General features: G+C 41.4%; 1 protein-coding gene across 3 annotated transcripts in view; it reads left to right on the top strand.

Annotated features, from left to right (window-relative positions):
- The window catches only part of LOC129828690 (CUB and sushi domain-containing protein 1-like), a 466,738-nt gene that overhangs the window by 277,514 nt on the left and 175,743 nt on the right, over positions 1–13,481 (top strand). For all 3 annotated transcript variants that reach the window (XM_055889829.1, XM_055889828.1, XM_055889827.1), the window contains exons 4-5: positions 5,849–6,043; positions 7,098–7,305. In XM_055889829.1, the coding sequence (XP_055745804.1) occupies positions 5,849–6,043; positions 7,098–7,305 (403 nt within the window). The remainder of the gene's footprint in view (positions 1–5,848; positions 6,044–7,097; positions 7,306–13,481) is intronic.

The raw sequence follows: 13,481 nt of genomic DNA, 5'->3' as shown, positions 1-13,481 counted from the left end.
GTATCAACAGTGGAGTAATGAAAAGAAAAACCCAAATATCGTTTTTGAGTCGATTTTCCCTTTAAGGGTGAAATATGAGTCTCTGTATATTTGGCATGGGGAGGAAAGGAAAGTGAGTCATTCCTTCAGGAAATCTCCATTTTATTTGGAAGATGTGCCATGGGCCTTAATAATAAACACCATACATACAAACATGTTGTTTTCCACCAAAGGCTGTTGCTCATGATTTATTAATACTGATCATTTATTTAATTTCTATAGTGCTTTTCATGGCAATCTCAAAGTACTTGATACATCATTATTGTTGGCTAGGTCAACCAATAGAGGCCAAGTCTTTGAGTACATGCATCCTCCAAAGATGGAAAGGGACAGTTCATGGCTTGATCAGAGGAAGGTGGTCAGAGAGATGGGTTGATGAAGAGTCTGGTGGCGATCTTGTAGAGGGCTATTCTGGGAACCAGCCAAGCAATGGGCGTAATTTTTTGTCTGTAAGCCTTCTTATTCTAATTTACATTTTCATATTGTAAAATAATTTGGCATATATTTTTTGTCTGCTTCTCTTGAATGTTGCTAATAGAATTCAAGCTATGAGATAACTACTTCATCTAAAAATCTGGAGTGTCTCAAAATCTTCACATTGTCTGTCAACTACTGCATCTTCGCTCATGTAGCCATTACAATCGTGTGTTTGTAGTAATCCCTTGATTCATGAAGAAGGCTGGGAGCCTCGTTTTGACAGTGCTAAAAAGAGACTATATTACTCCCAATACCAGTTACAGCATTTATTTCAAAATCCCAAATGGTGAAGCATCCATCCGAAGGCGGGAATAATTTATGAGGGTTTTGATTACAACCGTGCTGATACATAGTGCATGCGATGTAGCCGGAAGACTGCTGCATTTCAAACTCTTTTTAAAATGTCTTCTAGATCTTAACCAATCCTGGTCATTTTACACATTTTAGGGGATGTAGGGTATGCTAATTGTGCAGCCTTACTACAGTCTTCTCTTCATTTCTCATGTGTTTATATTAACATTAGTGTATGTACGGTACCTATGGTTGTTTTGTCTAAGGCAGGGCAGTACTGTGACAGAGATCGTCTGATCCACTGGTTTAGCAGTGTGGCAGAGACGGCCCCACTGGTTTAGCAGTGTGGCAGAGACGGTCTGATCCACTGGTTTAGCAGTGTGGCAGAGACGGTCTGATCCACTGGTTTAGCAGTGTGGCAGAGACGGTCTGATCCACTGGTTTAGCAGTGTGGCAGAGACGGTCTGATCCACTGGTTTAGCAGTGTGGCAGAGACGGCCCCACTGGTTTAGCAGTGTGGCAGAGACGGTCTGATCCACTGGTTTAGCAGTGTGGTAGAGACGGTCTGATCCACTGGTTTAGCAGTGTGGCAGAGACGGTCTGATCCACTGGTTTAGCAGTGTTGCAGAGACGGTCTGATCCACTGGTTTAGCAGTGTGGAAGAGACGGTCTGATCCACTGGTTTAGCAGTGTGGCAGAGACGGTCTGATCCACTGGTTTAGCAGTGTGGCAGAGACGGTCTGATCCACTGGTTTAGCAGTGTGGCAGAGACGGTCTGATCCACTGGTTTAGCAGTGTGGCAGAGACGGTCTGATCCACTGGTTTAGCAGTGTGGCAGAGACGGTCTGATCCACTGGTTTAGCAGTGTGGCAGAGACGGTCTGATCCATTGGTTTAGCAGTGTTGCAGAGACGGTCTGATCCACTGGTTTAGCAGTGTGGCAGAGACGGTCTGATCCACTGGTTTAGCAGTGCGCCACAGACGGTCCCACTGGTTTAGCAGTGTGGCAGAGACGGTCTGATCCACTGGTTTAGCAGTGTGGCAGAGACGGTCTGATCCACTGGTTTAGCAGTGTGGCAGAGACGGTCTGATCCATTGGTTTAGCAGTGTTGCAGAGACGGTCTGATCCACTGGTTTAGCAGTGTGGCAGAGATGGTCTGATCCACTGGTTTAGCAGTGTGGCAGAGATGGTCTGATCCACTGGTTTAGCAGGTTGGCAGAGACGGTCTGATCCACTGGTTTAGCAGTGTGGCAGAGACGGTCTGATCCACTGGTTTAGCAGTGTGGCAGAGACGGTCTGATCCACTGGTTTAGCAGTGTGGCAGAGACGGTCTGATCCACTGGTTTAGCAGTGTGGCAGAGACGGTCTGATCCACTGGTTTAGCAGTGTGGCAGAGACGGTCTGATCCACTGGTTTAGCAGTGTGGCAGAGACGGTCTGATCCACTGGTTTAGCAGTGTGGCAGAGACGGTCTGATCCACTGGTTTAGCAGTGTGGCAGAGACGGTCTGATCCACTGGTTTAGCAGTGTGGCAGAGACGGTCTGATCCACTGGTTTAGCAGTGTAGCAGAGACGGCCCCACTGGTTTAGCAGTGTGGCAGAGACGGTCTGATCCACTGGTTTAGCAGTGTGGCAGAGACGGTCTGATTCATAAGGGAAAGGAGGCGGGGGGAGGACTCAGCCACCAGACTGAACCTGGGGGCTTGTATCAGGCTTTCAGTACCCCATGCATTTTATTTCCAGTTAGGAACTGCAATTAGACATTTAGCTCATTCAAGCTTTAATCAGCACAGAGGTAGTTATTTCATAGGTCCACAGAACGGAGTACTAAGGAGGCAGCATTTGCATTTGGGGCATGCAGTTATTTATTTATATCGAATTACATGTATTTGAATTAAGCCGGAATATCCATGACTTAGGTGCCTTAGATGAAATGAAGGGAAAAATAAAGCGTCCAGTAAACTTGAAGCACTGTCAATCTGTCTTTGAGATAATGCTGATATATATAGTATTCTGTAATATATATAATTTGATGATGTTCTATTTCTGTCATAAAGTATCAAAATTCTATCCAGAATTCCATCAGAAGAGTAGATTAAAGCAATTCTCAGTGGTAGGGTAAAATAATGTTTCCCTCTTATTTTGTGTGGAAGACTGGTCCCATGTGTTGTTTGACACAGTTGTTTAGGAGTTGACAGGATGTAACAATGCTCTTTGACATGATCCCTGCAAGTTGAGGTTTTGGAACGTATCTTCAAAATCAAGAAAATTGCTACTTGCATAATGTGCAATAAAATATGAATATAGTCCCTTATTTGTGGTATCTGTTGGGTTGTGCCGAAGTAGAGATGTTTTATTCTACAAGACAGGCAATGTTTTGTTTTAAGATCGATGATGTTTTCATTTTACCCTAGTGACTTTTTATTTATGTGTGAGAACATTGATGCATTCCATTAGATTTGAATTCTTTCAACTAACAAAATAAACGAATAAATTATGCATATTTAAATACTTCAGCAATGAATTAACCTCTTTCTAGTTACAACATTGTAGTTCTCCTGAAACAGAGACTTTACCACATTTAAGCTTAGTCTAATTAAAATATACTGAACAAAAATATAAACGCAACACGTAAAGTGTTGGTCCCATGTTTCATGAAAAGAAAGAAAAGATTCCATATGCACAAAAATATTATTTCTCTCAAATTCTGTGCACACATTTTTTACATCCCTGTTAGAGAGCATCAAATCAAATTGTATTTGTCACATACACATATTTAGCAGATGTTATGGCGGGTGAATAGAATGGTTGTGTTTCTAGTGGCATTGACTAAAATACAGGAGAATAGAATACAGTATATACGTACATATGAGATGAGTAAAGCAGTATGTAAACATTATTAAAGTGACTAGTGTTCCATTATTTAAGTGGCCAGTGATTCCATGTCTATGTATATAGGGCAGCAGCCTCTAAGGTGCAAGGTTACGTAACCGGGTGGAAGCCACCTAGTGATGGCTATTTAACATTCTGGCCTTGAGATAGAAGCTGTTTTTCCAGTCTCTCGGTCCCAGCTTTGATACACCTGTACTGACCTCGCCTTCTGGATGATAGCGGGCTGAACAGGCCGTTGTTCGGGTGGTTGATGTCCTTGATGATCATTTTGGTCTTCCTGTGACATCGGGTGCGGTAGGTGTCCTGGTGGGCAGGCAGTGTGCCCCAGGTGATGCTTTGGGCAGACCGCACCACCCTCTGGAGAGCACTGCGGTTGCGGGCAGTGCAGTTGCCATACCAGGTTGTGATACGGCCCAACAGGATGCTCTCAATTGTGCATCTGTAAAAGTTTGTGAGGGTCTAAGCCGAATTTCTTCAGCCTCACCACACTGTCTGTGTGGGTGGACCATTCCAGATTGTCAGTGATGTGTACGCCGAGGAACTTGAAGCTTTCCAACTTTTCTACTGCGGTCCTGTCGATGTGGATAGGGGGGTGCTCCCTCTGCTGTTTCCTGAAGTCCACGTTCAGCTCCTTCATTTGTTGATGTTGAGGGAGAGGTCATTTTCCTGGCACCATTTGCCAAAATAATACATCCACCTAAGAAATGTGGCATATCCAGAAGCTGATTAAACAGCATGATCATTACACAGGTGCACCTTGTGCTGGGGACAATCAAAGGCCACTCTAAAATGTGTGTGCAGTTGGCATGCTGACTGCAGTAATGTCCACCAGAGCTGTTGCCAGTGAATTGAATGTTAATTTCTCAACCATAAGCTGCTTCCAACATCGTGGTAGAGAATTTGGCAGTACATCCAACCGGTCTCACAACCGCAGACCACGTATAACCACGCCAGCCCAGGAACTCCACATCAGGCTTCTTCACCTGCGGGATCTTCTGAGACCAGCCACCCAGATAATGTTGAAACTGTAGGTTTGAAAACCGAAGAATTTCTGCACAAACTGTCAGAAACCGTCTCAGGGAAGCTCATTTGCGTGCTGGTCATCCTCACCAAGGTCTTGACCTGGCTGCTGTTCGACGTCGTAACTGACCTTCGATGGCCACTGGCATCCTGGAGAAGTGTGCTCTTTGTGAACAGAGTGCCCCATGGGGGCAGTGGGGTTATGGTATGGGCAGTCATAAGCTAAGGACAATGAATACAATTGCATTTTATCGATGGCAATTTGAATGCACAGAGATACCATGATGAGATCCTGAGGCCCATTCTCATGCCATTCAACCGCCGCCAGCATGATAATGCATTGCCCCCTGTAGCAAGGATCTGTACACAATTCCTGGAAGGAAAAACGTTTCCCAGTTCTTCCATGGCCTATATACTCAACAGACATGTCACCCATTGAACATGTTTGAGATGCAGCGTGTTCCAGTTCCCACCAATATCTAACAACTTCACAAAGCCATTGAAGAGGAGTGGGACAACATTCCACAGGCCACAATCAACAGCCTGATCAACTCTATGCGAAGGAGACGTATCTCGCTGCATGAGACAAATGGTGGTCACACCAGATACTGACTGGTTTTCTGATCCACACCCCTACCAGTCAAGTGAAATCCATAGAGTTACTGATTTCCTTACATGAACTGTAACTCAGTAAAATCTTTGAAATTGTTGCATGTTGTGTTTATATTTTTGTTCAGTATACAAATAAAGTGGAACAGTAAATGTAACCATAAAAACTGACTAGCAGAACTACACAATATGATATAATTGACCTTCAAATTGTCTTTGTGAAAGATGGATGTTGACTCCACTGTTGTGACAGAACAGAGGTGGTTGAGTTTGGAACTTTTATATTCTTGTGGGTGATGAGGACCTGAAATGATCTTGGTGCTGGACCAGCATTGTGGTGTCATCTGATTTGAAAATGGAGTCGTGAGAGAAATAATCACTCTTGGTTCAAATAATTTTTTATGCCAAAACGGGTTCACGGCCAAAAAAAAGTTAGGAAAGCCCTGTGCTAGACTCGACAACAGAATAACACTGGGGTCTGCCATGGAATTAAAAGTATTATCTGTTGTTTTGTTTTTCAGTGCTACCAAGTCACACATGCGGAAATCCAGGGTTGATACCAAAAGGAGTAATTCACGGAACAAGGTACAACATTGGAGACAAGATCCGTTACAGTTGTCTCATGGGATATATACTGGAGGGACATGCTGCACTCACTTGTATTGTGAGTCCAGGTACCGGTGCATCGTGGGACTTTCCAGCACCATTTTGTCGAGGTAAGACACAGTTTGTAGTGTATTTACATATAATATCATATTATTTTACAATACTGTTTGGAGCGTAAGAAATTCCATGGATCATCATTTAGCTGCATTGATCCTAGATCATCGTTTAATGGTATTGATCGTGGATCCTCATTTAGTTGTGTTGATCCCAGATCGTCATTTAGTTGTGTTGATCCTGGATCATCATTCAGTTGTATTGATCCTGTATCCTCATTTAGTTGTGTTGATCCTGGATCGTCATTTAGTTGTGTTGATCCTGGATCGTCATTTAGTTGTGTTGATCCTGGATCGTCATTTAGTTGTGTTGATCCTGGATCATCATTTAGTTGTGTTGATCCTGGATCATCATTTAGTTGTGTTGATCCTGGATCATCATTTAGTTGTGTTGATCCTGGATCATCATTTAGTTGTGTTGATCCTGGATCATCATTTAGTTGTGTTGATCCTGGATCATCATTTAGTTGTGTTGATCCTGGATCAACATTTAGTTGTGTTGATCCTGGATGGTAATTTAGTTGTGTTGATCCTGGATCATCATTTAGTTGTGTTGATCCTGGATCATCATTTAGTTGTGTTGATCCTGGATCATCATTTAGTTGTATTGATCCTGGATCATCATTTAGTTGTGTTGATCCTGGATCATCATTTAGTTGTGTTGATCCTGGATCATCATTTAGTTGTGTTGATCCTGGATTGTCATTAAACTGTGGTGATCCTGGATTATCCTTGAACCTGAAGTATCAAATCATAGGTTTTAGAGGTCCTAGGAAAGTCACAAGGCAGTAGCTTCCAATGGCCACTGTTTTGGTTGTTCAACTTGCAACAACAACCACATTTATTTTACAGATTTGCCAATCTTGTGTGAGGAACAAGGCCAATCTTAGTTGCTGTAAAACCTTAATCTCTTACTAGTAAATATTTGTCCACTCAATAGGAGCTGGAACAATAGAGAGTCAGGACTCAGTCGAGACTGATTTATTTTAGAAGAGCAAGTTGTGACCCAGTCAGCAATGCATTTGTCTCTCACTTATGTTCTTAATTTTAGCTGAAGGAGCTTGTGGTGGGACATTGAGGGGAACAACAGGGACGATATCAAGTCCACACTTCCCCTCAGAGTATGAGAATAACGCAGACTGCACATGGAGTATTCTGGCTGAACCAGGGGACACCATCGCCCTAGTCTTCAGCGATTTCCAGCTGGAAGACAGATACGACTTCCTGGAGATAAGTGGGACTGAGGCACCATCAATATGGTAAGTAATTAACAAACACAATTTAATTAAAGCACCTAATTCCTTGTATTCTAATGGTGGCAACTGTCATGGCATCACTGCTCTGCTGATTGCTAGAAAAGTAATTTATGGTGATTCACAAATGTATAAAGCTATGTAAGTTAGTTTTTTTGTGTTATACGGTTGATCCCAGTATGTCAATAACATACCTTTATTTTCAATTGAGAGAATGCAAAGATGAGTCACTAAAGTTGTACAGGACCTCACACCACTTTTGGAGAATAGATAATAATGTTTAAGTTTGTCCTGTCAAGAGCTGAGACATTTCAGGTCTTGAAACCTGACACTTCAATAACCGGTTCATTTGAGAATTCCTTGACAAAATAATATTCAAGGCCTATTGTCAACAGAATGCTACAACAATGCAGAGCACTATAGTGTGTTCTGAGCAGAAAGGGATGAAATATCTGCATTTAAACACATACACAGCCTGTGAAGACTGTTGAAACTACCTGTGAAGACTGTTGATTAGGCTTCCATTTCTGTTAGGGAGTTTAAAAACAATGTGTCCATTTTAGGACATCCTCATGCCAACGTCCTTCACACTAGTTGTGGTAACTTGACAAGGAATGCCCACACACATTTCAATATTACTTTCCTTTACTTTCAACTTAAGAAATAAAAGGTGTACAGCCATGTACAAATGGTGCAAATACAGCCAAACGATACAGCCCACTCAACATGTGGTAGAGTCACATTCTACAGATCCGACTCGGGGTGATGACATCATCCAAGGGGAAAGGTCACGGTCAATGCCAATAATAACCATGCACACATGAATAGCAATCATACTATACTGCAGGGAAGTACAATACATATTCAATGTAATTATTTTTATAGTGTCCACACTATAAGACTAGTGATCACCACCGATATGAAACATCTGTATAAATGTCAGTAAAAATGTTCAGTACAATATCGATATCATATTAATTTCATGATATAATGGCAGTAGTGGCGGCAGGTAGCCTAGCAGTTAGAGCGTTGGGCCAGTTACCGAAATGTTGCTGGTTCGAATACCTGAGCCGACAAGGTGAAAAATCTGCAAATGTGCCCTTGAGCAAGGCACGAAACCCTAATTTGTTCCAAGTGTGCCGTACTACTATGACCCTGTACAACAACACATTTCACTGCACCTATCTGGTGTATGTGACAATAAAACATATTTTTGTGTATATATTTTTATGAATAACTGCATTACTGCACCATCTCATGATACAGTGGGGTACATAACTAATTGTAGCCTTGATAAAGATGAGCAAAAAAGACTGGATATAATGAATAATATTGTATACTCCAAAAAGTTGGGAAATTCAGAGAAATATTTTGTTTAATGAGTAAAATAAAAATAAAAAATTGGTCAAAATTATTGGCACGCCTGTTTTCAGGCTAATGATACTGAATCTTTTTCTTAAAATCTTTTATGTGTTTGGAGGACACATTGGGGGGGATCTTAGACCATTCCTCCATGCAGAATATTTCCAGATAATTGATATCCATTCTCTGTGCTTATGGACTGCCATCATGGACTGCCATCTTGAATTCAAACTACAGGTTTTCAATGGGTTTCAAGTCCCGTTGAAAGTCCCAAGTACTTTTCTGCATATGCTTTGAATATTATTTTGAATGTTATTTTTGAAAAATATATATTTTAAAGGAATAGTTGTACCATTTTAAAACAAGAGTTCAGCTCACGGTATAGGGTTGACTTTAAAGCTGGGGGACAAATGTAAATGTATCACTATTCACATAAAAAATCTTTAAATATGACTTTCCCAAAGCAACAAAATAGTTAGGATTTACAATGATGGTGAAAACGAGGGAAAATCTTGGGGTTAAATGGTTTAAAATTGTTTTAATGAAAACACACAGCTATTGAAATGTTTAACATGGTTTAGATTAGTTACAGAATAGATGTATTTGAGCCAACTGTTAAATTGAGTGTTATCAAAACATAATGTCTGAAGGACATGAAAGGCACTCTATTCGTGGAACAACTATGTCTAATTAGCAACATGTAGTATTTGCTTTGACTCCCAAGTAATATTTATACTGAATAGTATCATTTTTCTGGACTTCAACAAACCACTAGACTTATTTTACCGAAGGTTTGAGGAACTTTTCTGAATATGCTTCTGCCAAACCCACCACGAATGTGGATGGCATGATAGCACTATTTTCATGTCATCTGACCATAGCACTGCCTGGAATTTGTTAGATAAATGGCACTTGGATTGGAACTGGTGCTATGGTCAGATGACATGAAAATAGAGCTCTTTGGCCATGCACACCAGTGGTGGGTTGGTGTCGAAAAACAGCAGCATGTTTGCTTTCAGTATGTGTTTTGTTTGCACACAGCTGGGTGATCAATTACATCCGATGCAGTAAACAGCATAATATAATTATGGCAAATTAATTGGTAGTTATGTCACATAATATCCCATTTACAATAAAGCAACCATTTCACAAGCATTTCACATCTGTATATGTAGTTAGAATTCAATAAGAGGGATTTCTCTCTCACGTAGCTAAGTACACTGGAAGGATATATTAAGAACCACAGTGGCCAAGAGAGAATATTTTTTGGGGCCTACCTGCAAATTCAGTTCATAAACTACAGCTCATCCATAACAGAGAGATTGTGCGCGAGTTGACAAATCATGAGGCAAATTGATATAAAAAACAGCACTTTGCCCCTCTTTTTAACTCTTTCCGTCTATAATTTTTATTAAACTAAATTAAAAGTGATTGAAAAGTGCTGTGGCAATTGCCGCCTCGCCACACGTTTTCTGGCGGCCCTGTCTATGCTGTAACTAATCTAAACCATGTTAAAAATGTCATTATGCAATAAAATAAGTTATTTGTTTTCTTTGAAAATCCCACTTCTAGGACTATTTTAACTCACTTAACCCCAATATTTCCTCACATTTTCATCAACATTGTAAAGCCCTAGTTATGTTGTTGCTTTGATAAAGTAATTTCTAAAGATTTTAATTATTTAATGTGAATAGTGATTCATTTACATTTGTCCCTCAGCTTTAAGGTCAACTCTGTACCGTGAACTGAACTCTTGTTTTAAAATGGTAAAACTAACATTCAACATAATAGTCAAACCATAGCGTAAAACCAGGTGAGCTAGTTCTACTCTTTTGGCCATTTTCTGGTGTTTTGTGGTGGACAACTGAGTGCTTCGAGCATAATACCCATAGATAGATAGTCTAGAAATGCCAACTTTCTAAGGTCAACCCTGTCACTTTACAGTAATTCTTCTTTTTTAACATTGAGATTTGTTATGAAGTTGAAAACACATGCTCTTTATGACAGAATGTTAAAATAAGTTTAAATAAATAGTTATTTCTGAAAAAATTACACTACCCAAAAGGCACTCTATTCGTAGAATGACACATACATGTAAGCTCAGCAAAAAAAGAAACGTCCTCTCACTGTCAACTGTGTTTATTTTCAGCAAACTTAACATGTGTAAATATTTGTATGAACATAACAAAATTCAACAACTGAGACATAAACTGAACAAGTTCCACAGACATGTGACTAACAGAAAAAGTAACAGTATCTGGTGTGGCCACCAGCTGCATTAAGTACTGCAGTGCATCTCCTCCTTATGGACTGCACCAGATTTGCCAGTTCTTGCTGTGAGATGTTACCCCACTCTTCCACCAAGGCACCTGCAAGTGCCCGGAAATTTCTGGGGGGAATGGCCCTAGCCCTCACCCTCCGATCCAACAGATCCCAGCCGTGCTCAAAGCGATTGAGATCCGGACTCTTCGCTGGCCATGGCAGAACATTCCTGTCTTGCAGGAAATCACGCACAGAACGAGCAGTATTGTTCGTGGCATTGTCACGCTGAAGGGTCATGACAGGATGATCCTGCAGGAAGGGTACCACATGAGGGAGGAGGATGTCTTCCCTGTAACGCAGAGCATTGAGATTGCCTGCAGTGACAACAAGCTCAGTCCGATGATGCTGTGACACACAGCCCTAGACCATGACGAACCCTCCACCTCAAAATTGATCCCTCCACCTCAAGATTGAGTACAGACCTCAGTGTAACGCTCATTCTTTTGGCGATAAACACGAATCCGACCTTCACCCCGGGTGAGACAAAACCGTGACTTGTCAGTGAAAATCACTTTTTGCCAGTCCTGTCTGGTCCAGCGATGGTGGGTTTGTGCCCATAGGCGACATTGTTGCCGGTGATGTCTGGTGAGGACCTTCCTTACAACAAGCCTACAAACCCTCAGTCCAGCCTCTCTCAGCCTATTGCGGACAGTCTGAGCACTGATGGAGGGATTGTGCGTTCCTGGTGTAACTCAGGCAGTTGTTGTTGCTATCCTGTACCTGTCCCGTAGGTGTGATGTTCGGATGTACCGATCCTGTGCAGGTGTTGTTACATGTAGTCTGCCACTGTGAGGACGATCAGCTGTCCGTCCTGTCTCCCTGTAGCGCTGTGTTAGGCATCTCACAGTACGGACATTGCAATTTATTGCCCTGGCCACATCTGCAGTCCTCATGCCTCCTTGCAGCATGCCTAAGGAATGTTCATGCAGATGAGCAGGGACCTTGGTTATCTTTCCTTTGGTGTTTTTCAGAGTCAGTAGAAAGTCCTCTTTAGTGTCCTAAGTTTTCATAACTCTGACCGTAATTGCCTACCATCTGTAAGCTGTTAGTGTCTTAACGACCGTTCCACAGGGGCATGTTCATTAATTGTTTATGGTTCATTGAACAAGCATGGGAAACAGTGTTTAAACCCTTTACAATGAAGATCTGTGAAGTTATTTGGATTTTTATTGATGATCTTTGAAAGACAGGGTTCTGAAAAAGAGTTCTTTTTTTGCTGACATTATATTGACACTTCACATGCAGTTGACAGTGTGACGTGGTGAGGTTGGACCCAGGTGCAGAGAAGAGACCAGATGAGGAATCAGTGGTTAAGGATAAACATAATACTTTACTGAGAAACAGTAGCCGCAGGATCACAGTACACTTGGGGGGGGGGGGGGGGGACAGCAAACACTAAGTCTCAACCACTCAGGACACAAATGAACGCACACAGTAAACAATTCAAGCTTCTGCAAAGGACCAGATAAAACACACCTCTTTTAACAGGGACACAATCATGAAATAATAACACACACCTGAGTCCAATAAAAGTCTCTAGGGTGGTCTCTGCCGCCCTCTGGTGCAAGGAGGAACCATGTCAGACGGGCTGCTTCTGTCTGAATTAATTAAACTCAGACAAATGAATACGATTATAAAATATTATATATTGGTCACTGATACGTCGTTGACACAAGAGGTGAGGACTTGTGATTGATATACAAACAGATATGAAGGAATGAGACTTGGTGAACAAGATTGACAACTGACAGGTGATCAAATTCCTGTATTGATGCCTGATACATATCGTGCTCTTAGGGAGCTCCCTGAAAGGCTTTCCTGAAGCAATTTCCACCACATGATCCTGGCAGGCAGGTGCCTGACAAGCTGTCATGCCAGATTTTGTCACTCTTCATAGCACAATAAATATGTTCATTTCATTATTGAACTCTTTAGCCAATGTCAAGATCATTTATTTAATTCATAAATGTGATTAAAATTAAACCAATAATACTATCATTTGGTGGGTGCTTATGTTTGTTCCTATTTCACACATGTACAAGTGTGTATTAATGCACATGTGAATTAGAATTATATATTTTTTTATATCCCAACTCTCCCTGAGACACCGTCAGCACAAGGGATATTTTCGACTTGAGCTGTTAAAATCAATGTTGATGTCACCCAAATGGCATATTCGCTTCGAGAGGGTATTTTCAGACGTTTCGAAAGCTTGCTTAAAGTGGAACAGACAGCATTTTACCAACATGGAATCTTATTAAAATCTGTTCAAATACACCCTCAGGAAGGATATGACACCATTTTTTTTTCTTCTGACAAGCGAGCACTTAGATATGGTAATTTTCACATTTTCATAAATTCTTAGCATGTTTGGGAATTACGTATAAGGATCGGCATCCCGTCAACAGGACAGTTGTAAATCATGCAGCACGTTATGTCAAGATCGCAGATTTTAGAGAAACAACAAATGTCGGTCCACATAAGTGTCTTAAATCGTC

The sequence above is a fragment of the Salvelinus fontinalis genome, chromosome 30 (assembly GCF_029448725.1).
Source record: "Salvelinus fontinalis isolate EN_2023a chromosome 30, ASM2944872v1, whole genome shotgun sequence".
Taxonomy (NCBI): Eukaryota; Metazoa; Chordata; class Actinopteri; order Salmoniformes; family Salmonidae; genus Salvelinus; species Salvelinus fontinalis.
The sequence above is the reverse complement of the archived record's forward strand: the minus strand, read 5'-3'. Positions and strand labels throughout refer to the sequence as shown.